We start from the raw sequence: 25,931 nt of genomic DNA on the forward strand, positions 1-25,931 counted from the left end.
ATTTTATTAATTGCAAAACAAACAAACAAAAGACACAGATTTAAGTCTGTGGTTCTTCGAGCCAGGGAAGCGTCTGGAGGTTTTGGCTGTAAATTGTCAGGCGCTCGAGCTCAATGATCAGGCTCTAAATTACACACATTATTGACGACACCGGCGTTACAGTCGCACCAGCGCTTAATGAACCCTTCCACCAGGCCGTGGAATCATCCCCGACACGCCCCATCCCGAGCTCCCCCCGACACGCCCCATCCCGAGCTCCCACCGACACGCCCCATCCCGAGCTCCCCCCATCCCGAGCTCCCCCCGACACGCCCCATCCCGAGCTCCCACCGACACGCCCCATCCCGAGCTCCCCCCATCCCGAGCTCCCCCCGACACGCCCCATCCCAAGCTCCCACCGACACGCCCCATCCCGAGCTCCCACCGACACGCCCCATCCCGAGCTCCCCCCGACACGCCCCATCCCGAGCTCCCCCCATCCCGAGTTCCCCCCGACACGCCCCATCCCTAGCTCCCCCCGACACGCCCCATCCCGAGCTCCCCCCAACACGCCCCATCCCGAGCTCCCCCCGACACGCCCCATCCCGAGCTCCCCCCGCCACGCCGCATCCCAACACGCCCCATTCCGAGCTCCCCCCGACACGCCCCATCCCGAGCTCCCTCCGACACGCCCCATCCCGAGCTCCCTCCGACACGCCGCATCCCAACACGCCCCATCCCAACACGCCCCATCCCGAGCTCCCCCGACACGCCCCATCCCGAGCTCCCTCCGACACGCCCCATCCGAGCTCCCTCCGACACGCCGCATCCCAACACGCCCCATCCCAAGCTCCCCTCGACACGCCCCATCCCGAGCTCCCCCCGACACGCCCCATCCCGAGCTCCCCCCGACACGCCCCATCCCGAGCTCCCCCCGACACGCCCCATCCCGAGCTCCCCCCGACACGCCCCATCCCGAGCTCCCTCCGACACGCCGCATCCCAACACGCCCCATCCCGAGCTCCCCCCGACACGCCGCATCCCGACACGCCCCATCCCGAGCTCCCCCCGACACGCCCCATCCCGAGCTCCCTCCGACACGCCCCATCCCGAGCTCCCTCCGACACGCCGCATCCCAACACGCCCCATCCCGAGCTCCCCCCGCCACGCCCCATCCCGAGCTCCCCCCGACACGCCCCATCCCGAGCTCCCCCCGCCACGCCCCATCCCGAGCTCCCCCCGACACGCCCCATCCCGAGCTCCCCCCGCCACGCCGCATCCCAACACGCCCCATCCCGAGCTCCCCCCGACACGCCCCATCCCGAGCTCCCCCCGACACGCCGCATCCCAACACGCCCCATCCCGAGCTCCCTCCGACACGCCCCATCCCGAGCTCCCTCCGACACGCCCCATCCCGAGCTCCCTCCGACACGCCGCATTCCAACACGCTCCCCCCAACACGCCCCATCCCGAGCTCCCTCCGACACGCCCCATCCCGAGCTCCCTCCGACACGCCCCATCCCGAGCTCCCTCCGACACGCCACATCCCGAGCTCCCTCCGACACGCCGCATCCCAACACGCCCCATCCCGAGCTCCCCCCGACACGCCCCATCCCGAGCTCCCCCCGACACGCCCCATCCCGAGCTCCCCCCGACACGCCCCATCCCGACACGCCGCATCCCGAGCTCCCCCCGACACGCCGCATCCCGAGCTCCCCCCAACACGGCGCATCCCGAGCTCCCCCCGATACGCCGCATCCCGACACGCCCCATCCCGAGCTCCCTCCGACACGCCGCATCCCAACACGCCCCATCCCGATCTCCCTCCGACACGCCCCATCCCGATCTCCCTCCGACACGCCGCATCCCGACACGCCCCATCCCGAGCTCCCCCCGACACGCCCCATCCCGAGCTCCCCCCGACACGCCCCATCCCGAGCTCCCCCCGACACGCCCCATCCCGAGCTCCCTCCGACACGCCGCATCCTGACACGCCCCATCCCGAGCTCCCCCCGACACGCCGCATCCCGACACGCCCCATCCCGACACGCCCCATCCCGAGCTCCCCCGACACGCCCCATCCCGAGCTCCCTCCGACACGCCCCATCCCGACCTCCCTCCGACACGCCGCATCCCAACACGCCCCATCCCGAGCTCCCCCCGACACGCCCCATCCCGAGCTCCCCCCGACACGCCCCATCCCGAGCTCCCCCCAACACGCCGCATCCCGAGCTCCCCCCGATACGCCGCATCCCGACACGCCCCATCCCGAGCTCCCTCCGACACGCCGCATCCCAACACGCCCCATCCCGAGCTCCCTCCGACACGCCCCATCCCGAGCTCCCTCCGACACGCCGCATCCCGAGCTCCCCCCAACACGCCCCATCCCGAGCTCCCCCCTACACGTCCCATCCCGAGCTCCGTCCGACACGCCGCATCCCAACACGCCCCATCCCGAGCTCCCCCCGACATGCCGCATCCCGACACGCCCCATCCCGAGCTCCCCCCGACACGTCCCATCCCGAGCTCCCTCCGACACGCCCCATCCCGAGCTCCCTCCGACACGCCCCATCCCAACACGCCCCATCCCGAGCTCCCCCCGACACGCCCCATCGCGAGCTCCCCCCGACACGCCCCATCCCGAGCTCCCCCCGACACGCCCCATCCCGAGCTCCCCCCGACACGCCCCATCCCGAGGTCCCTCCGACACGCCGCATCCCGACACGCCCCATCCCGAGCTCCCCCCGACACGCTCCATCCCGGGCTCCCTCCGACACGCCGCATCCCAACACGCCCCATCCCGAGCTCCCCCCGACACGCCGCATCCCGAGCTCCCTCCGACACGCCACATCCCGAGCTCCCTCCGACACGCCGCATCCCAACACGCCCCATCCCGAGCTCCCCCCGACACGCCCCATCCCGAGCTCCCCCCGACACGCCCCATCCCGAGCTCCCCCCGACACGCCCCATCCCGACACGCCGCATCCCGAGCTCCCCCCGACACGCCGCATCCCGAGCTCCCCCCGACACGCCCCATCCCGAGCTCCCCCCGACACGCCCCATCCCGAGCTCCCCCCAACACGCTGCATCCCGACACGGCGCATCCCAACACGCCCCATCCCGAGCTCCCCCCGACACGCCCCATCCCGAGCTCCCCCCGACACGCCCCATCCCGAGCTCCCCCGACACGCCCCATCCCGAGCTCCCTCCGACACGCCGCATCCCGACACGCCGCATCCCGAGCTCCACCCGACACGCCGCATCCCGACACGCCCCATCCCGAGCTCCCCCCGACACGCCGCATCCCGAGCTCCCCCCGACACGCCGCATCCCGACACGCCGCATCCCGACACGCCGCATCCCGAGCTCCCCCCGACACGCCGCATCCCGACACGCCCCATCCCGAGCTCCCCCCGACACGCCGCATCCCGAGCTCCCCCCGACACGCCGCATCCCGACAAACCGCATCCCGAGCTCCCCCCGACACGCCGCATCCCGACACACCGCATCCCGAGCTCCCCCCGACACGCCGCATCCCGAGCTCCCCCCGACACGCCGCATCCCGACACGCTCCCCCCGACACGCCGCATCCCGACACGCCCCATCCCGAGGTCCCCTCGACACGCCGCATCCCGAGCTCCCCTCAGTTTTTTGCACGTGTGTCGTGACATAAACATAAAGCATGTTCTGAAATGCATGTGATTCTTGTCTTTTGCAGTTCTTTTTCTAGTCTTCACTTCTAAATTTAAAGCTTAATCCTTGACATAAAATCCGCTCTATATTTATACATTTGAGAGTATTTTGGAGCTAGACTAAGTGGATGTGGTCTTGGCTGTCGACTCATTTCACACATTTGAAGCTGAAGTGAGGCTCAGTCATGCTTTTGTATCTGCGTTTGATCAACATTCAAACCACAACTCTTTCCACCGAGCGAGGGAAGTGACAGAGGCACTACTGCTTCAGCCGCACTTCAGCACCGTGTTTAAAGTGCACTCCACCGCTCAGACCAATGGCACCCTGGGGTTTCAAATGTTTCTAAAAGTTTTACCCGCTTGTTTGACAGTGACGTTTGTAGTACTTTTACTTTGTGGTTCTCGTGAGATACTTTTTTAAAATTGTCTTTATCGCTTAAGATCATTTTTTAACAACAAACTCATTGCCCTTTTGGCGTAGCAGTGACACTTCAAAAAAGCTTCATTTTTATTTATTTTTTCCTTTTTTAATGATGGTAAATTGTGCGGTGGAACTGGCGCTTTCTGTTTTTCACGTGTATTTAAGTTAGAAAACATAGAATAGGAATTAAAAACGCAATAATGCATGTCACTTTAAAGTTGTTGCATAACTTTTCTAGGGTACGCCACCTGCTGGTCGGCATTAGATGTTGTATTTACCGTATTTTCCGGAGTATAAGTTGCACCTTTTTCATAGTTTTGGCCGGGGTGGGACTTATACTTATATTTATACTTATATACTTATACTCCGGAGCGACTTATATGTGATATTATTTGTTATTTTCACACTTGCAACTGGATTTCATTCTCCAGTCTAACTTATATATTTTTTTTTCTTCTCTATTATGCATTTTTTGGCTGGTGCGACTTATAGTCCAGAAAATACATTTTCTAGGGTACGCCACCTGCTGGTCTCCATTAGATGTTGTATTTACTGTATTTTCCGGAGTATAAGTTGCACCTTTTTCATAGTTTTGGCCGGGGTGCGACTTATACTTATATTTATACTTATATACTTATACTTATACTCCGGAGCGACTTATATGTGATATTATTTGTTATTTTCAAACTTTCACCCGCATTTCATACTCCAGTGCAACTTATGCATGTTTTTTTTCTTCTCTATTATGCATTTTTTGGCTGGTGCCACTTATAGTCCGGAAGATACGGTAATTGAAGTTCTGTGGAGTGGCGAGCCCATTCCAGCAAGGATGCATTCATTTCGGTTTTCTTCTAATTAGATAAAACGTGTCAAAGAGTGCCGATCCGTGGCAAAAAGCAGAGGCGAAAGTGGGCGGGGCATAATAAGGTCAATAGTATTAAAAGTTTGGCCCTGTCAAAAACGCAACAACCCGCTCGACCCTCTTTTTCATCCCGCTTCGATCGCAGACACGCCCGACTCTAAAGGAGGTCATTATCGCCGCCTCTGGATCGATATTCTGACACGGCTCTGGAGGGACGCGTCAGGGCCCGTTCGGTCGCCTTCACTAATGAATTCAGACAATCATTTCACGCCGTCGCCCAAATCCGTCGCACTCTGAAAGTGTTTGATTGAATCTCTTTGTGTCTGTCCAAATGTCCTTTTGTCTCAGTGTTTGGAGGCTGGAGATAGTTTTCTGCACATTGAAATTGTAGCTTTCCTAGTACACATAATTAAAATATAGTACTTTTTTTTTTTTAAAGGCTGCAAAAACGGTTCATTTAGAAATACAAATCAATCAAACTCAGTCAGAGATGTCATGATGTCGAATTTTAGTGTTACGATTAATGTGAGGGGAAAAAACACCATGATTTTACAATTATTCACTATTATTGAGACGGTGAAATCTTTAGTTTTCTTTCATTGTTGTGGTCTGACATGTCGCAGTTCAAGTTTGTGTCCGACTTTACCAAATTGAACTTTCTAACAAACAAAATCAAGTTAAATGTGACAAAAACGGTCAGATAAAATAAAGTTCTTGACATTTAGGTCCATTTTTTGCTACATATTGAACAAAAGTACTCATTATTTTTTAGTTTTTACGATTAAATGCGATCTGAATAATCACGATGAACTTGATAACCTTGACATCCCTACTCACAGTATAATCCTTCACATAAAATAGATCTTTATTGATTGCCATAATATCCTCAAACATCATGTCAGCAGGATAATAATTAAAAAAAAAAAAAAAATTTTTGTGCCAATATTGCCCACCCCTAAAGTGAAAGATAAAGCAAGCAAAAAACTATGTATTGTATGAGAACTATTGTACTTTGAGTGTTTGTACGCGCTGTGCAGTTGCTTCTCCGTATTTCAATCAAAAAATCCCAACTTTACATCTTCAGAAATAAAAAACGCAGATGCATTTGTTCCGTCTCCTCTTTATCGTGGCACAAACATGACTCGGAGCCGGTGGTTTGATTGTAATTCTCTCGGACGGCTCTCACGACGCAACGCTCCATTCTGAATCTAGAAGTGTTTCAAGGTGTAGCATCTGAACTTCAATATACCGTATTTTCCAGACTATAAGTTGCCCTTCAGTATAAGTCGCATTTTGGGGGAAATGTATTTGATAAAACCCAAGACCAAGAACAGACATTTCATCTTGAAATGCAGTTTATAATACTAACAGATGAGAGAACATGGTGAATAGGTGTACGTATGCTAACGCTAACACCTTCAGCTACATGAGGCACAGACAGAACTGTGGTAAGTGTCTGGTATGTTAGCGTAACATATGAACAGTTATTCAGATAACTATAGCATAAAGAACATGCTAACAAGTTTACCAAAGCATCAGTTTTACCCCAAATCACTAAATCCATTGAATTCTTCTTCCTCTGTGTCACTTCTAAACAACTCCACAAACTCCAGAGGAAGAGGAAGTGCAGATTCTTCCTCTGCGTCGCTTAGAGCCTAGAGCGCCCTCTTGTGGTTGCCAGTCTGAAAATAACAAATAATATCACATATAAGTCGCTCTTGGAGTATAAGTCGCACCCCGGCCAAAACTATGAAAAAAGGTGCGCCTTATAGTCCGGAAAATACGGTACTGCATTGTGTTTACCTGATGACGTCGTGCATGAAAGAACAAACTAGCTCAGAGTTCATTGAGCACAAACTGAGGCTTTTTTCATAATCAAAACAAGTGGTGGATTATGTGGGTCAAATGCAAATATAAGTGTTGCCACAAACTATGCACTAAATGTATTTATTTACACGGCTCCTCAGTCCTGTCCTCATCTCTTGGCATCAGCTTTGACCCTCTTCTACAAATATGGGCGGTTTCCCCTGACCTGGGCGTGGCAGGACGTCCAGACCTGAAGAGGCACGAGCTATAATGTAGTAAATGTACAAACTGTGCTATTGCTATTTTAATTACTATTGACTGTCGCTACAAAAACATAGAGGAGAGAATGAATAATGAACGAATATTAAACCATCATAATAATAATAGTTGCAGTAATGGTAGTTATAGTAGTAATAGTAGTAATAATAGTAATAATAGTAATAATAGTAATGGTAGTAATGGTAGTAATGGTAGTAATAGTAGTGCTAGTAGTGCTAGTAGTGCTAGTAGTAATAATAATAGCAATAATAACTATAGTAATAACAATAGTAATAATACTAATAGTAGTAATAACCATAGTGATAATAATAATAGTGATAATAACAATACTACATAATACATTCTACATAATACTATATAATACTACATAATACATACAACATAATACTACATAAAACATAATACTACATAATACTACATAATACTACATAATACAACATAATACTACATAATACTACATACTACATAATACATAATACTACATGATACATACTACTACATAATACATAATACCACACGATAATACATAATACCACATAATAATACCACATAATAATATTGTAGTTATTATTAGGCAAGTGTATTTATAGAGCACAATTCGTACACAGAGCATTACGTTCCTTAAGCTGTACTGTATGTGTCATTGTAAGTCCACTCTTATAATAATTGTCCAGGGTGTGAACTGGAAAAATGTGAGATTAAATAAATGAATGAATGACTGAAATAACACTTCAAACACTGCACAGAAAACACACAAGCCGCTGTTTGCATTTCCAGTGGAAGCTCCGGCTCGCTGGAGGATTACTCCAGGCTCTCCCTAAAGGCAAAGAGTGTGACGTAAGCGCAAGGAAAATGCCTCCAGGACAGTAACCCCGACGAATACTCGCAGTATTTACCCGATTGGCCCGGCTCCGGCTGTCGTGATCGACCAATCGCGGGGCAGCGTCGCGGTTTGGGGGCGTAAGTCGACGGCGAATCGCTCAAAACGAACCAAAACGAACACCGCAGATGTACTTTTCTCTCCACCGGATGGAATACAATTTTGATTTCTGTGCTCGTCAGTGTTTGTCTGAACGTTTGGCCTCTTCCTGTTGACTCGCCGTGGTGTTGGCAGGTTACCGCGGCAGTTTACACCTACAGTAAATAAGCAGAGTCAAAGGTTTTACGACGCAGATGAAGAGACAGCATGGTGAAATATTGGTCATTTTGATAGATGAACTGTAGGTTAAAGTGGGGGTATATTGTTATCTGTCGTAAAGCTAGTATTGGAGCCATTTCCTGAAGACAAAGTGTAAATAAGCTCTTTTTCTTTATTGTTTAAGCTTTTAATGGTGAAAAAAAACAATCACGATTTAACGATTATTCACGATTATTGAGACTGTGACTAAACAACAGTGAAATCTTTAATTTTCTTTCATTCCCGTGATCTGACATGTTACTACCGTATTTTCCGGACTATAAGTCGCACCAGCCAAAAAATGCATAATAGAGAATAAAAAAAACATATATAAGTCGCACTGGAGTATGAAATGCGGTTGCAAGTGTGAAAATAACAAACAATATCACATATAAGTATAAATATAAGTATAAGTCGCACCCTGGCCAAAACTATGAAAAAAGGTGCGATTTATAGTCCGGAAAATACGGTAATCCTCAAATTTGAGACCGGATTTACAGAATTAAACTTCCTAAAAGACAAAATAAGCTTAAATTCGACATCATTTCGATAGATTGAACTAAAATAACACTTAATTTTGCTTCTAAAACTGTCATGATTATCATTTTTCGGCTCACACGATTATATTGCGACCTTAATAATCACAAATATAGTTTTAACTTGAAAACCTTGACCCCCAGAGTCACAAATGCTCCGAAATGCTTTCAAGCAGTTGAATCGGACGCCGCAAAGTTTTTATCCTGTCAATGTGTTCTCTTAATCATCACCGCCGCATGCTCAGACATGTCGATAGTAAATTTCAGAAGGATTACATAAGTGTGTGTGTGTGCGCGCGGGTGTGTGTGTGCGTGTGTGTGTGTGCGTGTGTGTGTCTGTGTGTGTGTGTGTGTGTGTGCGTGCGTGCGTGTGTCTGTGCGTGTGTCTGTGCGTGTGCGTGTGCGTGTGTGTGTGTGTGTGCGTGCATGTGTGTGTGCGTGTGCGTGTGTGTGTGTCTGTGTGTGTGTGTGTGTGTGTGCGTCTGTGTGTGTGTGTGTGTGTGTCTGTGTGTTTGTGTGTGTGTGTGTGTCGTAGCATGGCCGTTAAACTAGCGGTAAAGTGCCCCATGTGAACCGTCCCATCTCCTCATGCCACCTCTGCTGCTGCTGACGTCATGGAAACATCAGGCCTGAACTGTGAACGCTCAGAACGACACACACACACACACATACACGCACACACACGCACGCGTCGGGTTTGCATGCCTCTTGAGGACATTACATTGACTTACTTTCATTTCCTGGAGTCTTATCCGAGCCGTAACCGTAGTTATCTAACCTGTGAGTGGGCGGTATTGACAAAATCGACGCTCTCAAATGGTATTTTGCATGATCTCAATAACGATATTGAGATGACGTTCTAACAGTGCGTCAGGAATGTGCTGAAATGTGTCCGTGAATGTTTTGTTTGAGGTTCAGGAATCGCACAAAACATGAATGGACCACGGAATAAACCACAAAAGTGCAGAAATATCACTTTGTACATCTGTTTGGGAGATTCTACTTGATGTCTGCCACAACCTGTCTTTTTCAGGTCATTGCAAATAGTTTTAAGTCATTATTATACACTCCAAAAATGGCAGCCTTTGCGATGGCTAATTGAGTCTATTATAGCAACAGTAACAACACAAATATAATGTCTTATTCCGCATGAAAAACACTGCAGTTCTGAAATACATGCGATTCTTTTATTAGCTTTGGTCTTTTTGGTCAAATCTCCTGATCGAATCCCATTATTAAAGTATAAATTACAGCACTTATATTGGTAAGTCTATATTCTAATACAACAATTAGAAAACAACTATTGATATATTCATTCATTGATGTTTCTCCCACTATTATCTTACTCCAACCTTAACCTAAATGCCCACATATCTGAACTTTAGTATTAGATCATGGTGTAAATGGTTTAAAGCAGCGACCCCCGACCTTTTTCCTTACAAGGACCCGAACAATCAAGATGTTTTTTTTCCAGTTGGAGTATAAGTCGCACCAGCCAAAAAATTCATAATGGAGACGAAAATAACATATATAAGTCACACTGGAGTATGAAATGCAGTTGCAAGTGTGAAAATAACAAATAATATCACATATAAGTCGCTCCAGAGTATAAGTGTATAAGTATAAATATAAGTATGTCGCACCCCGGCCCAAACTATGAAAAAAGGTGCAACTTATAGTCCGAAAAATATGGTACAAATCCTTCTATAACTTTTAAAATACCTTATTATATTATCATTATTTTCATGGTAAAACTTGTATAGAATATAGGGACACAGCAACATATTATAAAACAAGAATCATAATACATTGTAAAAACATAGGTTGCCTCTAGGGACCGGTAGCAGATGACCCCGCCCCCCGGTTTTCGGTGGTTGGAGACCCCCGTTTTAAAGGATCGTCGACATGGAGACCTGGTTTTTGTCATCATAAAGGATTTCCCATGATTTGAGTAGATTTGAGTCAGAATGTGATCGGGCCTGTATTAGCGATTAGCGATTAGCCGTTAGCCTCCTCTGTACGCGACTGTATTTCAGCCTTTGCTCCGTTGAGCCTCGGGACCAGGATGTGTGGAACAGTGAAGAGCACATTGTAACGCTGCTGCAGAGGGACAAACTTCAGACACGTTCACGGGAAAACATTGACCTCGCACAAAGTAATGAAATAAAAACAGCCGGTCAACTGTTGCCAGGGTAAAACGGTCCACAATTGTGCCGGGTAAAAATGTTCAGTTATGGAATCTACAGTAATTATAATTTATAGGCTACGTTTATAATATGACTTTAATGTAGATTGTCACGTGGCTCTGGTTTAATGGACTTGTGAATGAACGAATGTTAAAAAGATGTAATATCTTCAGAATACATAAACAGTTGACCTGCGATATGTAACTGTATTTGTTTTGTTATGTACGAGGACATTATTGTATTACTCAAGCTAAATAAACTGAACTGAACTGAACCTTGAAAAGCAAATATTATCAAATATAATAAAATCTGGTTTAAGCCACCGCTTCTGCAAAACTTGTCAGACAAAATGATGTATCAAATGGAAAATGTCTTACTCCGATTGCAATGAACTTTTCTTTTCATAAATGGTAAACGGTTTATTGTTTTTGTTTGCTGACGGCATAAACACGAAGAGTTATTCATATTCGGGATTATGAATTCATAAACATATTTACGACTGGCCTATTTGTGTTGTAAGTGGAGCAATTATTTATACATACGTCGGTGTAATCCCTCATTCGTCCAGGCGTGTTCCATAGTAGAAAAAGCTTCAGTTGTAGTCATCTGGACTCAGTTTGAAAAAATAGACGTTTCGACTCTCATCCAAGAGTCATTGTCAATAAAAGAATTTAGATCGAGAACTCCGATATTAATACTGTTCTGTGGTAAGACCCGCCCATTGGGAGGAGCCTTCCTGAAGTAGAAAGAGTTGTTTGTTTCAACAGAAACTCCCCCCTTGTATCTACCGAGCTAGCCTATTCAGAATCTTAATGGGCTATTAGAATCCTCTTTGTCTTTGTGAGACCCTGGCTCAACCACCCTGAGTACCTGATTAGCATCTAAATGTCCTGTGGACATCTAAATGGCCTGTCGGAAAAAGTGCAGAGACAAGCTATATCTTCTTATTTTTATTTTATGCACGTATAAGGAAAGGCAAGTTTATTTGTAGAGCACAATTCACACAGAACAGGAAAAGAGGCATTAAAATCACAATACAGACTAATTAAAACATAAAAAAGGTCATAAAAGAGTGCAGAGAAAAATGATTTCAATATTCATATGCACAGCTAGGGGAGTCACAATATCAAAATGGTGAGAGGATGGGAACGACTTCACGCTCACATCTGTCGATTCTAATGTTCTAAAATCAGATGTAATTGGAGTTAAAAGACTCACATTATGCTAAATTTACTTTCCTGTTATGTATTGTTTATTTTGAGATCTTTTTAAATCTATTTTCAGACGCGAGTCTTAGTATTTGATGTTTTATGGCTTTAAATGTCGTAAATGGAATTGTAAATTACCGAATTTTCCCGACTATAAGTCGCACCTTTTTTCATAGTTTTGACCGGGGTGCGACTTGTACTTATATTTATACTTTTATACTTGTACTTATATAAATCGCTCTGGAGTATAAGTATAAGTGATATTATTTGTTATTTTCACACTTTCAAACGTGTTTCATACTCTAGTGCGACTTATATATGTTTTTTTCGTCTCTATTATGCATTTTTCGGCTGGTGCGACTTATAGTCCTGAATACAAAACAAGGTATTAGAGAGAATGAGTCTGTTTTATGGGCTTTCAAAAAAAAAAAAAAAAAAACATCTTTAAAAACAGTCTTGGAGTTGTATTTAGCCTCATTAATTTGTTTCATTAATTCTGTTTACAAGGTCCTCTTAAGCTTCAGAAAGTAGTCATTTTCAATTTCTTCAATCACTTCAAAAATAAAGTCATTTTGGATGTTTTTATTGCACACGTGTCCTTAGTGAGCGGGTTTGCGTCTCCACAAGCCGGACTCGTCCTCGGTCTGGAGGCGGAGCTTCGTGTCCGCTTCCATGGAAATGCAGTTTGTTTGACGATGATGTTCCAGAGCGTTAAGCGTATCCACCTCCACGGCGAATATGTACGGTTTTAAGTTCCTATTTCCATGGAATTGTGCGGGTGACGTGCCACCTCCGGAAAGTTACATACTGTTACTTTAAATGGCGCACTTGAAATGAGGCGTTTGTGTAGTTACAGGTGTTTGCAGCCTTCATCAGACGGGTCAAAACACATGTATAGACAATGATTTTAAATAACTGCGTCCTAAAGCGCCCCCTACAGGTTGGATTAAACTGAAATGCACTTAAGATAAATATACTTTGAATTTAGCTAAAAATTATACAAATATTATCACAGATTAGCACATTGTTTAGGTTAATAATTTCACTTCCTGTTTGTAATTGATGACATCACGATAGGAAATTATCCCCAAACACATGACCAAAACTCATCTAATTTCAATTTTTTTCATTTAGCGACTTTATTTTGTTGAATTCATGTTAAATGGATAATGTAATATATCTGTAGTGAGAGAAAAAAGATGAATGTTCTGCTTGACGAGTCTTTTTTTAAACGACTAATTAAACGCAAAAATGTATCTTTTTTTGGGAACATTTCGGAAAATCTACAAAGAAAGTGTCCAAAAGTACTCGGTAGCGCCACTTGGCTTGTACTCGAGTAAATCTCTTGACGCAGACGCATTAAAGAGATCACAAACTGGCCTCGGAGATCTGGTTCTCTGGTTCTGGTGATTTTCCGGCTCTGGAAACGCCCCCGTGTGAAATGGGACGCTCTGATTGGCCGCGTCGCAGTGCTTGTATTCGACAGGAGGAGCCTCGCGTGGACTGTAGCGGGTCCAGACGACTTTCAGCTGTTTTTTATCCGCGAGCCAAAATGACACTTTGACCCGATTTCCTGCCAAAAGCTTCACAACCTCAGAAGCATCAAGAGAGGAAAGTGGAACGAAGACCGACCGCCTTTTCTGTGACGGGTCGGCTAAAAATAGAACATTATTATAGAGCAGCGTGTGGGCTTCTTATCTCGGGCGCCTTTAATGATCAGCGGTCATCTCCAGTTATTGTGATTAGTATTGTTTTAGTGGGAAATGGCGGACGGGTCTTTGGAAGTAAATTGTTGTAATTAAGATGTGGGATTTTAGAGAGAGATTCAGTTGTAGTCATCTGGACACTCAGTCCTGACCAGCTGCAGTAGTCCTGACCATCTGCAGTAGTCCTGACCAGCTGCAGTAGTCCTGACCAGCTGCAGTAGTCCTGACCAGCTGCAGTAGTCCTGACCAGCTGCAGTAGTCCTGACCAGCTGCAGTAGTCCTGACCAGCTGCAGTAGTCCTGACCATCTGCAGTAGTCCTGACCATCTGCAGTAGTCCTGACCAGCTACAGTAGTCCTGTAGTCCTGACCAGCTGCAGTAGTCCTGACCATCTGCAGTAGTCCTGACCAGCTGCAGTAGTCCTGACCAGCTGCAGTAGTCCTGACCAGCTGCAGTAGTCCTGACCAGCTGCAGTAGTCCTGACCATCTGCAGTAGTCCTGACCATCTGCAGTAGTCCTGACCAGCTACAGTAGTCCTGTAGTCCTGACCAGCTGCAGTAGTCCTGACCAGCTGCAGTAGTCCTGACCAGCTGCTGTAGTCCTGCCCAGCTGCTGTAGTCCTGACCAGCTGCTGTAGTCCTGACCAGCAGCATTAGTCCTGACCAGCTGCAGTAGTCCTGACCAGCTGCTGTAGTCCTGACCAGCTGCTGTAGTCCTGACCAGCTGCTGTAGTCCTGACCAGCAGCATTAGTCCTGACCAGCTGCAGTAGTCCTGACCAGCTGCTGTAGTCCTGACCAGCTGCTGTAGTCCTGACCAGCAGCATTAGTCCTGACCAGCTGCTGTAGTCCTGACCAGCTGCTGTAGTCCTGACCAGCTGCTGTAGTCCTGACCAGCTGCTGTAGTCCTGACCAGCAGCATTAGTCCTGACCAGCTGCAGTAGTCCTGACCAGCTGCTGTAGTCCTGACCAGCTGCTGTAGTCCTGACCAGCTGCTGTAGTCCTGACCAGCAGCATTAGTCCTGACCAGCTGCAGTAGTCCTGACCAGCTGCTGTAGTCCTGACCAGCTGCTGTAGTCCTGACCAGCAGCATTAGTCCTGACCAGCTGCAGTAGTCCTGACCAGCTGCTGTAGTCCTGACCAGCTGCTGTAGTCCTGACCAGCAGCATTAGTCCTGACCGACTGACTCTGACTCTGACTCTGAGTTGCACGCGGCCGTGAGTAGAGCTGAGGTTACTCTACGGTTAATGAAATGACCTCCAGATGAGTTTCTCCACAACCTGGAAAGATAAACACACTCACATGCAGCGGTTGACTCTTCGTTATTAATGCTTAAACAACAGAGAAGATTACGTTTTAAGACCATAAACTAATATCTAAATCGATTCATGACATTTTAGTTCAATTTCTTGATTCTAAATGTTCCATCGATTAAAACTTTGCCTTAAAAACAGTGGTTATTTGAGTGGCATTGGAGAACATGGATTATTGTTGCCTGTTTATTCATTAAATCATTAACTTTTGATTCTATTTTACTAGTTGTACTTCATTTTTATGACATTTCCAGCATGCATAGATTGTTATAAACCTTTTCCATGTCCACGTCCACGTCCTGCCGTCTTGAAAAGGTCATTTCGGTGATTAGACTCGTCTCATCGTCTCAGATCGGCCGTTTTACCGCTTGGTCGTTCCCGCTTTGCCGCGCGTAATCGTGCTTCCTTTGTCCATTACGCCTTTACATCTGTTTGACCATTATCACCGTCCTGCCTCCGTGTCCGCCTGACCCCTCCGTCCTGCCTCCGTGTCCGCCTGACCCCTCCGTCCTGCCTCCGTGTCCCCCTGACCCCTCCGTCCTGCCTCCGTGTCCGCCTGACCCCTCCGTCCTGCCTCCGTGTCCCCCTGACCACTCCGTCCTGCCTCCGTGTCCCCCTGACCACTCCGTCCTGCCTCCGTGTCCCCCTGACCCCTTCGTCCTCCCTCCGTGTCCCCCTGACCCCTCCGTCCTGCCTCCGTGTCCGCCTGACCCCTCCGTCCTCCCTCCGTGTCCCCCTGACCCCTCCGTCCTGCCTCCGTGTCCGCCTGACCCCTCCGTCCTCCCTCCGTGTCCCCCTGACCCCTCCGTCCTGCCTCCGTGTCCGCCTGACCCCTCTGTCCTCCCTCCGTGTCCCCCTGACCCCTCCGTCCTGCCTCCGTGTCCGCCAGACCCCTCCGTCCTGCCTCCGTGTCCCCCTGACCCCTCCGTCCTGCCTCCGTGTCCCCCTGACCCCTCCGTCCTGCCTCCGTGTCCGCCTGACCCCTCCGTCCTGCCTCCGTGTCCCCCTGACCCCTCCGTCCTGCCTCCGTGTCCGCCTGACCCCTCCGTCCTGCCTCCGTGTCCCCCTGACCACTCCGTCCTGCCTCCGTGTCCCCCTGACCCCTCCGTCCTGCCTCCGTGTCCGCCTGACCCCTCCGTCCTCCCTCCGTGTCCCCCTGACCCCTCCGTCCTGCCTCCGTGTCCGCCTGACCCCTCCGTCCTCCCTCCGTGTCCCCCTGACCCCTCCGTCCTGCCTCCGTGTCCGCCAGACCCCTCCGTCCTGCCTCCGTGTCCCCCTGACCCCTCCGTCCTGCCTCCGTGTCCGCCTGACCCCTCCGTCCTCCCTCCGCGTCCCCCTGACCCCTCCATCCTGCCTCCGTGTCCGCCAGACCCCTCCGTCCTGCCTCCGTGTCCCCCTGACCCCTCCGTCCTCCCTCCGTGTCCCCCTGACCCCTCCGTCCTGCCTCCGTGTCCGCCAGACCCCTCCGTCCTGCCTCCGTGTCCCCCTGACCCCTCCGTCCTGCCTCCGTGTCCGCCTGACCCCTCCGTCCTCCCTCCGTGTCCCCCTGACCCCTCCGTCCTCCCTCCGCGTCCCCCTGACCCCTCCGTCCTGCCTCCGTGTCCGCCAGACCCCTCCGTCCTGCCTCCGTGTCCCCCTGACCCCTCCGTCCTGCCTCCGTGTCCGCCTGACCCCTCCGTCCTCCCTCCGTGTCCCCCTGACCCCTCCGTCCTCCCTCCGTGTCCCCCTGACCCCTCCGTCCTCCCTCCGTGTCCGCCTGACCCCTCCGTCCTCCCTCCGTGTCCCCCTGACCCCTCCGTCCTGCCTCCGTGTCCCCCTGACCCCTCCGTCCTGCCTCCGTGTCCCCCTGACCCCTCCGTCCTCCCTCCGTGTCCGCCTGACCCCTCCGTCCTCCCTCCGTGTCCCCCTGACCCCTCCGTCCTGCCTCCGTGTCCCCCTGACCCCTCCGTCCTCCCTCCGTGTCCGCCTGACCCCTCCGTCCTCCCTCCGTGTCCCCCTGACCCCTCCATCCTGCCTCCGTGTCCCCCTGACCCCTCCGTCCTCCCTCCGTGTCCGCCTGACCCCTCCGTCCTCCCTCCGTGTCCCCCTGACCCCTCCATCCTGCCTCCGTGTCCCCCTGACCCCTCCGTCCTCCCTCCGTGTCCGCCTGACCCCTCCGTCCTCCCTCCGTGTCCCCCTGACCCCTCCGTCCTCCCTCCGTGTCCCCCTGACCCCTCCGTCCTGAAGTGACGGGTCCACTAATCTTTAAGTTTGTGCCGCAGTCGGCCTGCGCTGGAGGTCGCTCCGCTAAACGACAGAGGTCGATGGAAAATCCATACCGTTATTGCCATACATTACTTTTATTTGATTCTGGCGCGGGGCCGTAATGCATTGGCGGGATAAAGGACTTAGTGGTGGGGGGGCCGCCCTCGTCCCCCCTTCACCTCTGCTGTCCCGCGGCTGAGTGACAGTGATGTAGAAGGCGTGGGCGCTTGTAGGCCGAGGCCGGGAGCGCGCAAAATCACCGCCGCGCATTGATTTTACATTACGGGTCAGTCAATGCGGACACCTCTGACGGACAAACACTACAGGAAGTGGGAGTGCGGGCGGAGTCACGGGGAGACTAAGTGTAACGTACAGCTACAGTAGGTAATGAAACACTGGGAGACTAACTGCCAGAAAACGCTAAAAAAGAAGTAGAAGAAGAAGTAGTTTGCCAGATTTTCAAAGAACAGTCTAGGAAATGATACTAACATTTCAAACTAGATTTCAGTAAGACTCAATACCACAACGATAATAATTATGTATATATATTTTTTAGACAATTTAAAGTAATTTTCAACTCAAATGACCATTGTCTTATACTTGTTCTGATGTACACTAGCTCAACACTACGGCTCAATGAGTTTGGCAAAATATAAATGGTGTTTTTTTCTGACAAACATGGCAATTTCAATTAAACATTTTCAACTAGATTAGATTTTTTTTTAAATTCTGTTTAATAAAAGGCTAATTTTAAACCTGCAGGAGCTTTAGCAACAACTAAAATAATCCAATAATCTCATTTTAGAATATATTTGTAGAAGTCTGAACTACAGACTTTTACACTTGAATGAAACAGGATATTTAGTTTTTTGCAGAAGAAATGATTATTAAACAATAACAGTCTGATGTGGTTGTTCTGATCATTCATAATGCAATTTATATTTCATTGCAATCTATGTTACAGCTCTAATTAAGACTCTAAAACCAAGAAGGACCAACTCTGTCTTTACGTGATGCTCCAGGATGAATATTGTTCTGGCATCAGGATCTAGACCTGAAACTAGTTTTAGTGTTTGTCCATGTTTGATTTTTGATATTAATGATATTATGTAAATCTGAACGCTTTTAGAAAATAAAGTTGTTTCCACACATTTATTGAGCACATGTTTGCCCCTAAGTAAAGGTATAAAAGACAAATATGAACACATCTGTTAGTTTCTATATATAATAACTGTCAGTCTAATGAAGCAGCTAAAGTAAACATGTCCACGTCGTGCTCCATTAACCGTTCAAACACCGGAGCCTTTTCTCAGACGCCAGCGGCTTTTGTGTTTACTGTAAATATTCCATCTACGGCCTGATGAAAATGTTGAGACTGTGGATATTACGCAGTGCACAATTTTGATAGTATGATGATAAAGATGATATATTTTTAAATATTTTAGACAGTTGAGGGTTATTTTCTTGACTTCTGTTCAGCAGGACTATTCTAACACTGTTGATATTAGTTCAAGTACAGTTTAGGATCTGGTTGACAACTTTATTGGCCATATTGCAGTCCCAAATACTATAGATGTAAAAGTTAGGTAAAGTGCTTCATGCAGTATTCAGAAGGAGGGTTTTAGAAGTACGGGAAATCATAGTAACTGAAGCAAATGCCACACAGGATGTCCAACGAAGCTGGGTCTAAACCAGGTCTAAACCAGGTCTAAACCAGGCCTAAACCAGGTCTAAACCAGGTCTAAACCAGGTCTAAACCAGGCCTAAACCAGGCCTGAACCAGGCCTGAACCAGGTCTAAACCAGGCCTAAACCAGGTCTAAACCAGGTCTAAACCAGGCCTAAACCAGGTCTAAACCAGGCCTAAACCAGGTCTAAACCAGGTCTAAACCAGGTCTAAACCAGGTCTAAACCAGGTCTAAACCAGGTCTAAACCAGGTCTAAACCAGGCCTAGGCCTAAAACAAGTCTAAAACAGGTCTAAACCAGGCCTAAACCAGGCCTAAACCAGGTCTAAACCAGATCCAAACCAGGTCTAAACCAGGTCTAAACCAGGTCTGAACCAGGTCTGAACCAGGTCTGAACCAGGTCTGAACCAGGTCTAAACCGGGTCTAAACCAGGCCTGAACCAGGTCTGAACCAGGTCTGAACCAGGTCTGAACCAGGTCTGAACCAGGCCTAAACCAGGTCTAAACCAGGTCTAAACCAGAACTAAACCAGGTCTAAACCAGGCCTAAACCAGGTCTAAACCAGGCCTAAACCAGAACTAAACCAGGTCTAAACCAGGTCTAAACCAGGCCTAGGCCTAAAACAAGTCTAAAACAGGTCTAAACCAGGCCTAAACCAGGCCTAAACCAGGTCTAAACCAGATCCAAACCAGGTCTAAACCAGGTCTAAACCAGGTCTAAACCAGGTCTAAACCAGGTCTAAACCAGGTCTAAACCAGGTCTGAACCAGGTCTGAACCAGGTCTGAACCAGGTCTGAACCAGGTCTAAACCAGGTCTAAACCAGGCCTGAACCAGGCCTGAACCAGGTCTAAACCAGGTCTAAACCAGGTCTAAACCAGGCCTAAACCAGGCCTGAACCAGGTCTAAACCAGGTCTAAACCAGGTCTAAACCAGGTCTAAACCAGGTCTAAACCAGGTCTAAACCAGGTCTAAACCAGGTCTAAACCAGGTCTAAACCAGGTCTAAACCAGGCCTAGGCCTAAAACAAGTCTAAAACAGGCCTAAACCAGGCCTAAACCAGGCCTAAACCAGGTCTAAACCAGATCCAAACCAGGTCTAAACCAGGTCTAAACCAGGTCTAAACCAGGTCTAAACCAGGTCTGAACCAGGTCTGAACCAGGTCTGAACCAGGTCTAAACCAGGTCTAAACCAGGTCTAAACCAGGTCTAAACCAGGCCTGAACCAGGCCTGAACCAGGTCTGAACCAGGTCTGAACCAGGTCTGAACCAGGTCTGAACCAGGCCTAAACCAGGTCTAAACCAGGTCTAAACCAGAACTAAACCAGGTCTAAACCAGGCCTAAACCAGGTCTAAACCAGGCCTAAACCAGGTCTAAACCAGGCCTAAACCAGAACTAAACCAGGTCTAAACCAGGTCTAAACCAGGTCTAAACCAGGTCTAAACCAGGTCTAAACCAGGCCTAGGCCTAAAACAAGTCTAAAACAGGTCTAAACCAGGCCTAAACCAGGCCTAAACCAGGCCTAAACCAGGTCTAAACCAGGTCTAAACCAGGTCTAAACCAGGTCTAAACCAGGTCTAAACCAGGTCTAAACCAGGTCTAAACCAGGTCTGAACCAGGTCTGAACCAGGTCTAAACCAGGTCTGAACCAGGTCTGAACCAGGCCTGAACCAGGCCTGAACCAGGCCTGAACCAGGTCTGAACCAGGTCTGAACCAGGTCTGAACCAGGTCTGAACCAGGTCTGAACCAGGCCTAAACCAGGTCTAAACCAGGCCTAAACCAGAACTAAACCAGGCCTGAAACAGGCCTGAACCAGGTCAAAACCAGAACTAAACCAGGACTAAACCAGGTCTAAACCAGGCCTAAAGCGCCTCTGACATTGACCTCTGACATTGACCTCTGACATTGACCTCTGCTGACCCCTCACAGGCGCTTGCACTGAACCAGGACTAAACCTTTAGCACTTTGACTTCACACTCACATTGTCTCCTTGTATCTTAATGTTATATTCTGTATATTTATAACTTTCATCAGACGCTTCGATCGATTCAGGAGGAACATTTATTGCTCACGTTCATGTTGTTATCTCCTGCCGAGTCAATCTCAATCTAAAGTGTTAAGTGTTAAAGCCTCTTGGACTCGAGAGATTCTGCTGCACTTAACAAGGACTTTAGAAATGAGCTAAACAAATAAAGAAGGATTGGAAGGAACAAACCGGGTCTAAACCAGGACTAAATTAGAGTAAAGCCCCTCTGTGGGATATTGACATCTCACAATAGCTGCCGTTTGGAGACGTTCAGATCCAATGTCGTACTCTGCACTTCACCACAACTTTCCCTGCACTTTGTCATTCAATCCACTGATACCGCGGCGTGTTTCATAGTAACTTAAATGTTTGTTTGTTTGTTTGTTTGTTTGTCTGGCAGACGGTCCAGTCGCACAAGCCGCACTTGGTGGCCCTGCACTGTCAGGAGGTGGGAGGGAAGAACTATGAGGCGTCCATGGCCCACGTGGACAGCTTTGTCAAGTGAGTATCCGGGTGGAACGGGCTTCATCAGCAGCAACCGGTGAGACCATGCCCACTGAAGGTGAGGCCACGCCCACTGAAGGTGAGGCCACGCCCACTGGAGATGAGACCACGCCCGCTGGAGATGAGACCACGCCCACTGGAGATGAGACCACACCCGCTGGAGCAGAGGCAGGGCTTGGAAACTGAGAGAACAGCTCCCTCTTCTGGTCACTGGACAAACTGCAGGAGACTGTGCTATTGCCAGACAAAATGTTCAATTATGGATTTTTTTTCATTTGTGTGATTTTGTTTTTATTTATTTATTTTCACCAAGGTTTAACTGAATATTACAGGTTTTATTATTTATTCAAGTTAAATAAAAAAAAACAGATTAAAAAAACAAACAAAACTTTATAATATATATTTATGTTTTATTACTTTACAATAATATAATAATTATTTCTGAACATAAGTAGAAAGTAGGGCTTCTACTGCAAATAATTTTATTGTACATTTAGTTAGTATTAATATACATTCTTTACCAGATAAAGGTTTAAATATGCAGACTAAAGGACTTTTTGACAGTGAATACTTATTGATATTGTCTTTATTAATGAAAATTACAAATTGTTTAGTCCTTTTTTTCATATTTTATTCTAATGATGCCACAGTTTTTTTTTTGTGATAAAGCGTCTTTTGGCATGTGTTTTAGTTTGTATCGCTCAGATAACAACAGTTACTTGAACAGTCAACAAGTCTGATTTTGAATTGGTGATTGGTCACGATTATTCTGATAAATTGTTGCAGCAGTAGAAGGTAAAAAGAAAGAAGAAAGAAGAAGAAGAAAAAGAACATGTCATCTTATATCGTCTCATATTATATTTTCATTTGTCTTTGTCCCAATCTTTTTAAACCAATTTTGGGACTTGGACTAACAAGGGAAATGACCTGGGCACAATAACTCAGACAGGACATAATATTAACTTAATAACAAAGATTAAAACAAAATCTATATTAAAAGACATGTCAAATAATGTACAAATACAGATATGCACATGCACAAGTAGAATAGAAAATAAAATATATAATACATTTCAGAATCAGAATAAGGTTTATTTCCATTGTCAATTTACAATGGAAATAAACAGGAAACAGGAACTTGTCTTTGTGATCGATGCAGCACAAAACAATAATAATAATAATAAATGATCTCTCGGATGAAAAAAAAAAACAGAATAAAATAAAAACAGCCTAAACTAAATGTGTCTTTTGTGGTGTGTCCTCAGAGAGCTGCTGTCCAGCGAGGCCCTGAAGGAGTACAGCCGAGCACGAGTCTACCTCGACGAGAACTACAAGTCCCAGGAGCACTTCACCGTGAGTACTTTCACTTTCAGCCTCCTGCACTCTGGGGTCTGGAGGAGGAGGGAGGCGGGAGGAGGGAGGAGGAGGAGGAGGGGGAGGAGGGAGGGGGAGGAGGGAGGAGGGAGGAGGAGGGGGAGGAGGAGGAGGGGGAGGAGGAGGAGGAGGGAAGAAGAGGCAGGAGGAGGAGGAGGAGGAGGGAAGAAGAGGGAGGAGGAGGAGGGGGAGGAGGGAGGAGGAGGAGGAGGAGGAGGAGGAAAGAGGAGGGAGGGAGGGGGAGGAAGAGGAAGAGGGAGGAAGAAGAGGGAGGGAGTAGAAGGAAGAGGAGGGATGGGAAAGGGAAGAGGAAGAGAAGAGGGAGGAAGAAGAGGGAAGAGGGAGGAGAAGAAGACGCAGGAGGAAGAGGAGGGAGGAGGAAAGAGGAAAGAGGAGGGGGAGGAAGAGGAAGAGGGAGGAAGAAGAGGGAGGAGGAGGGAGGAGGGAGGAAGAAGAGGGAGGAGGAGGAGGAGGAGGGGAGGGAGGAGAAGGAAGAGGGGGAAGGGAAGAGGAAGAGAAGAGGGAGGAAGAGGAGGGAGGGGGAAGAAGAGGGAGGAAGAAGAGGAGGAAGGAGGAGAAGAAGAGGCAGGAGGAAGAGGAGGGAGGAGGAAAGAGGAAAGAGGAGGGAGGAGGGGGAGGAAGAGGAAGAGCGAGGAAGAAGAGGGAGGAGGAGGAGGAGGGGAGGGAGGAGGGAGGGAGGAGAAGGAAGAGGAGGGAGGGGGAAGAGGAAGAAAAGAGGGAGGAAGAGGAGGGAGGAGGAAGAAGAGGAGGAAGGAGGAAGGAGGAAGAGGAGGGAGGAGGAAGAGGAGGAGGAGGAGGAAGAAGAGGGAGGAAGAAAAGGAGGAAGGAGGAGAAGAAGAGGCAGGAGGAAGAGGAGGGAGGAGGAAGGGAAGGGAAGAGGAAGAAGAGGAGGGAGGAGGAAGGAGGAGGAGGGAGGAAGAAGAGGAGGGAGGAGGAAGGAGGAGGAGAAGAAGAGGGAGGAGGAAAGAGGAGGGAGGAGGGGGAGGAAGAGGAAGAGGGAGGAGGAAGAAGAGGAGGAGATGGAAAAGGAGGACATGTGAGCTTCAGAGTCTGTGAGGAGGTAAATGAGTTTGTGCCTGGTTTGGAGTTTTGGAGCTGTGAGTTAAACCTGGAGAAAACTGTGAAAGAACTAAAGAGATTCTCTTTAAATGTCTTTGTCAAAGGATTATTGTCTTATTGTTACTGTTTTCACATGAATCTGCTCCATGTAATATGCAGTTACCGGTAAAGCAGCTTAAAATCCCATTATCCTTGTTATTCTGTGCCTTGTGTTGTGGTATTTATGGCACAAATATACATTATCTGTGCATTTGCAGCAGTTGTCCACACGGGGGCAGAAGAGGCTTAAGAATGAGTTGAAAGTTATTTAATGTGTGATTTAAATGTCCACAAAAACAGAATGTTGATGTTCTGTTTGACCTGGGAAGATTATTGACATCTTGACATATTGTTTTGAAGATTTTGACGATCTGCAGAATGATCGTTAATATTTAAAATGCCTCAAAAACAGTTGATTAAAAACAAAATGTGAAAAAAACAATGATGTTAAAAAATGTGTTAAACAATGATATAATGTGATATTTCAGTGCTTCATTTGAGTCACATTCATCTAAAGCTTAAAATAAGACATTTAAAGACATATTTGAACACGTTTGAGTTGGATTGACACAATGTCGTCTTAATACCGTTGTCGGGATGCTCAAAAATGGCTGAGAAACACATTTTTGTCAACATTTCCCAACTCTGTGTCCTTAAAAATGTCTTGTTTGTGTCTTTTTTACAACCATCTGTGTGATTTTATTTTGACCTGGACTTCACTTTTCCAGCTCTTATTTCTTTCATGCAAAGCAGTTCTCCGTTCAGCCACTAGATGGAGACAAACGACCACACTAAAACCACTTGAACGTTCAGGTTTGTTGTGCCGGAACATCTTTTCCCCGGCCGTTTTCTAAATTGAAAGTCCCATCGCTCGCCTCTTTGATAAGTACCTCGTAAGTTTATTTGCAATCCAATAAAACGAGAATCCCTTTCCTTTCCCCCCGTCCCGCGCGCAGCATCTCCTTCTTCTTGCTCCACTTCCACCGCTCGCACACTCCAGCGCCCGCCGCCCTCTCCAGCGCCCGCCGCCCGCGCCCATAAATCACCCGGTCACATTTGCTCTTTTCAAAAAAAAATTACAAAGATTGGCCTTTTGCGAAATATAATTATGTGCCATTTCGCATGCGCCCGTCTCGTACGCGGACATTACCGACTGTTTATTTAATGGAGTTTGTCTATAGATTAACCTTTTTGTTGTGTTTTGGTTTCCGATGTCCCCCCCCCCGACGCCTTTTCAAATAAACGTTGATTCCCGCGCCGCAGTGCATTTGAGGAGCCTCCGCCGGCGTCCTGCGCTCCGGGCTCTTGCCATTTAGCTAACGTGACATGGCTCCTGTTTGTTTGTCCCCCCCCCCCCCGCCCGCCCACCGGCCCCCGAACCTTCGACCGCTCGCCAGGGGGCCCCTCGATGCGCGGTTAATAGTTTGTTGTCGATGGTGGGATAATGTGAGTGCTTTTTCGGCGGGGGTTTCGAGCGCGGGAAAAGGCCAGACACGGTGTTTACACGCGGCGGCTTGTCGCGGCGGCCATTCCGTGTCAGCGGCTGCAAGACGGATGGACGGGGCGGGCAAATGTCAATCAATTAGCGCCGTAACGAGAGGAAAATGTCTTATTTGACTGTCTAAAAGCGTATTTCTGCGTGAAAGAATCGGTATTCGGTGGATTTCTTTGTGTTTGTTTGCATATTTTAAAGTTTTTAATGAGTGTGAACGTACGGATTGGCTGTATGTGTCTATCAATGTGGATTTCTCATAATTCCAATGCTTTTTATGCTTAAAACATTAGTTGTCCATCCCTAATAGTAATGATATGATTGAA

General features: G+C 48.2%; 1 protein-coding gene across 2 annotated transcripts in view; it reads left to right on the forward strand.

Annotated features, from left to right (window-relative positions):
- inpp5a (inositol polyphosphate-5-phosphatase A) overlaps nucleotides 1-25,931 on the forward strand; it is a 288,060-nt gene that overhangs the window by 56,773 nt on the left and 205,356 nt on the right. For both annotated transcript variants that reach the window (XM_072436661.1, XM_072436662.1), the window contains exons 3-4: nucleotides 21,517-21,617; nucleotides 22,886-22,973. In XM_072436661.1, coding sequence (XP_072292762.1) covers nucleotides 21,517-21,617; nucleotides 22,886-22,973 — 189 coding nt within the window. The remainder of the gene's footprint in view (nucleotides 1-21,516; nucleotides 21,618-22,885; nucleotides 22,974-25,931) is intronic.

This window comes from Eucyclogobius newberryi, unplaced genomic scaffold (genome assembly GCF_026437365.1).
Source record: "Eucyclogobius newberryi isolate DKJ021-1_F unplaced genomic scaffold, fEucNew1.0.hap1 SCAF_8, whole genome shotgun sequence".
Classification (NCBI taxonomy): Eukaryota; Metazoa; Chordata; class Actinopteri; order Gobiiformes; family Gobiidae; genus Eucyclogobius; species Eucyclogobius newberryi.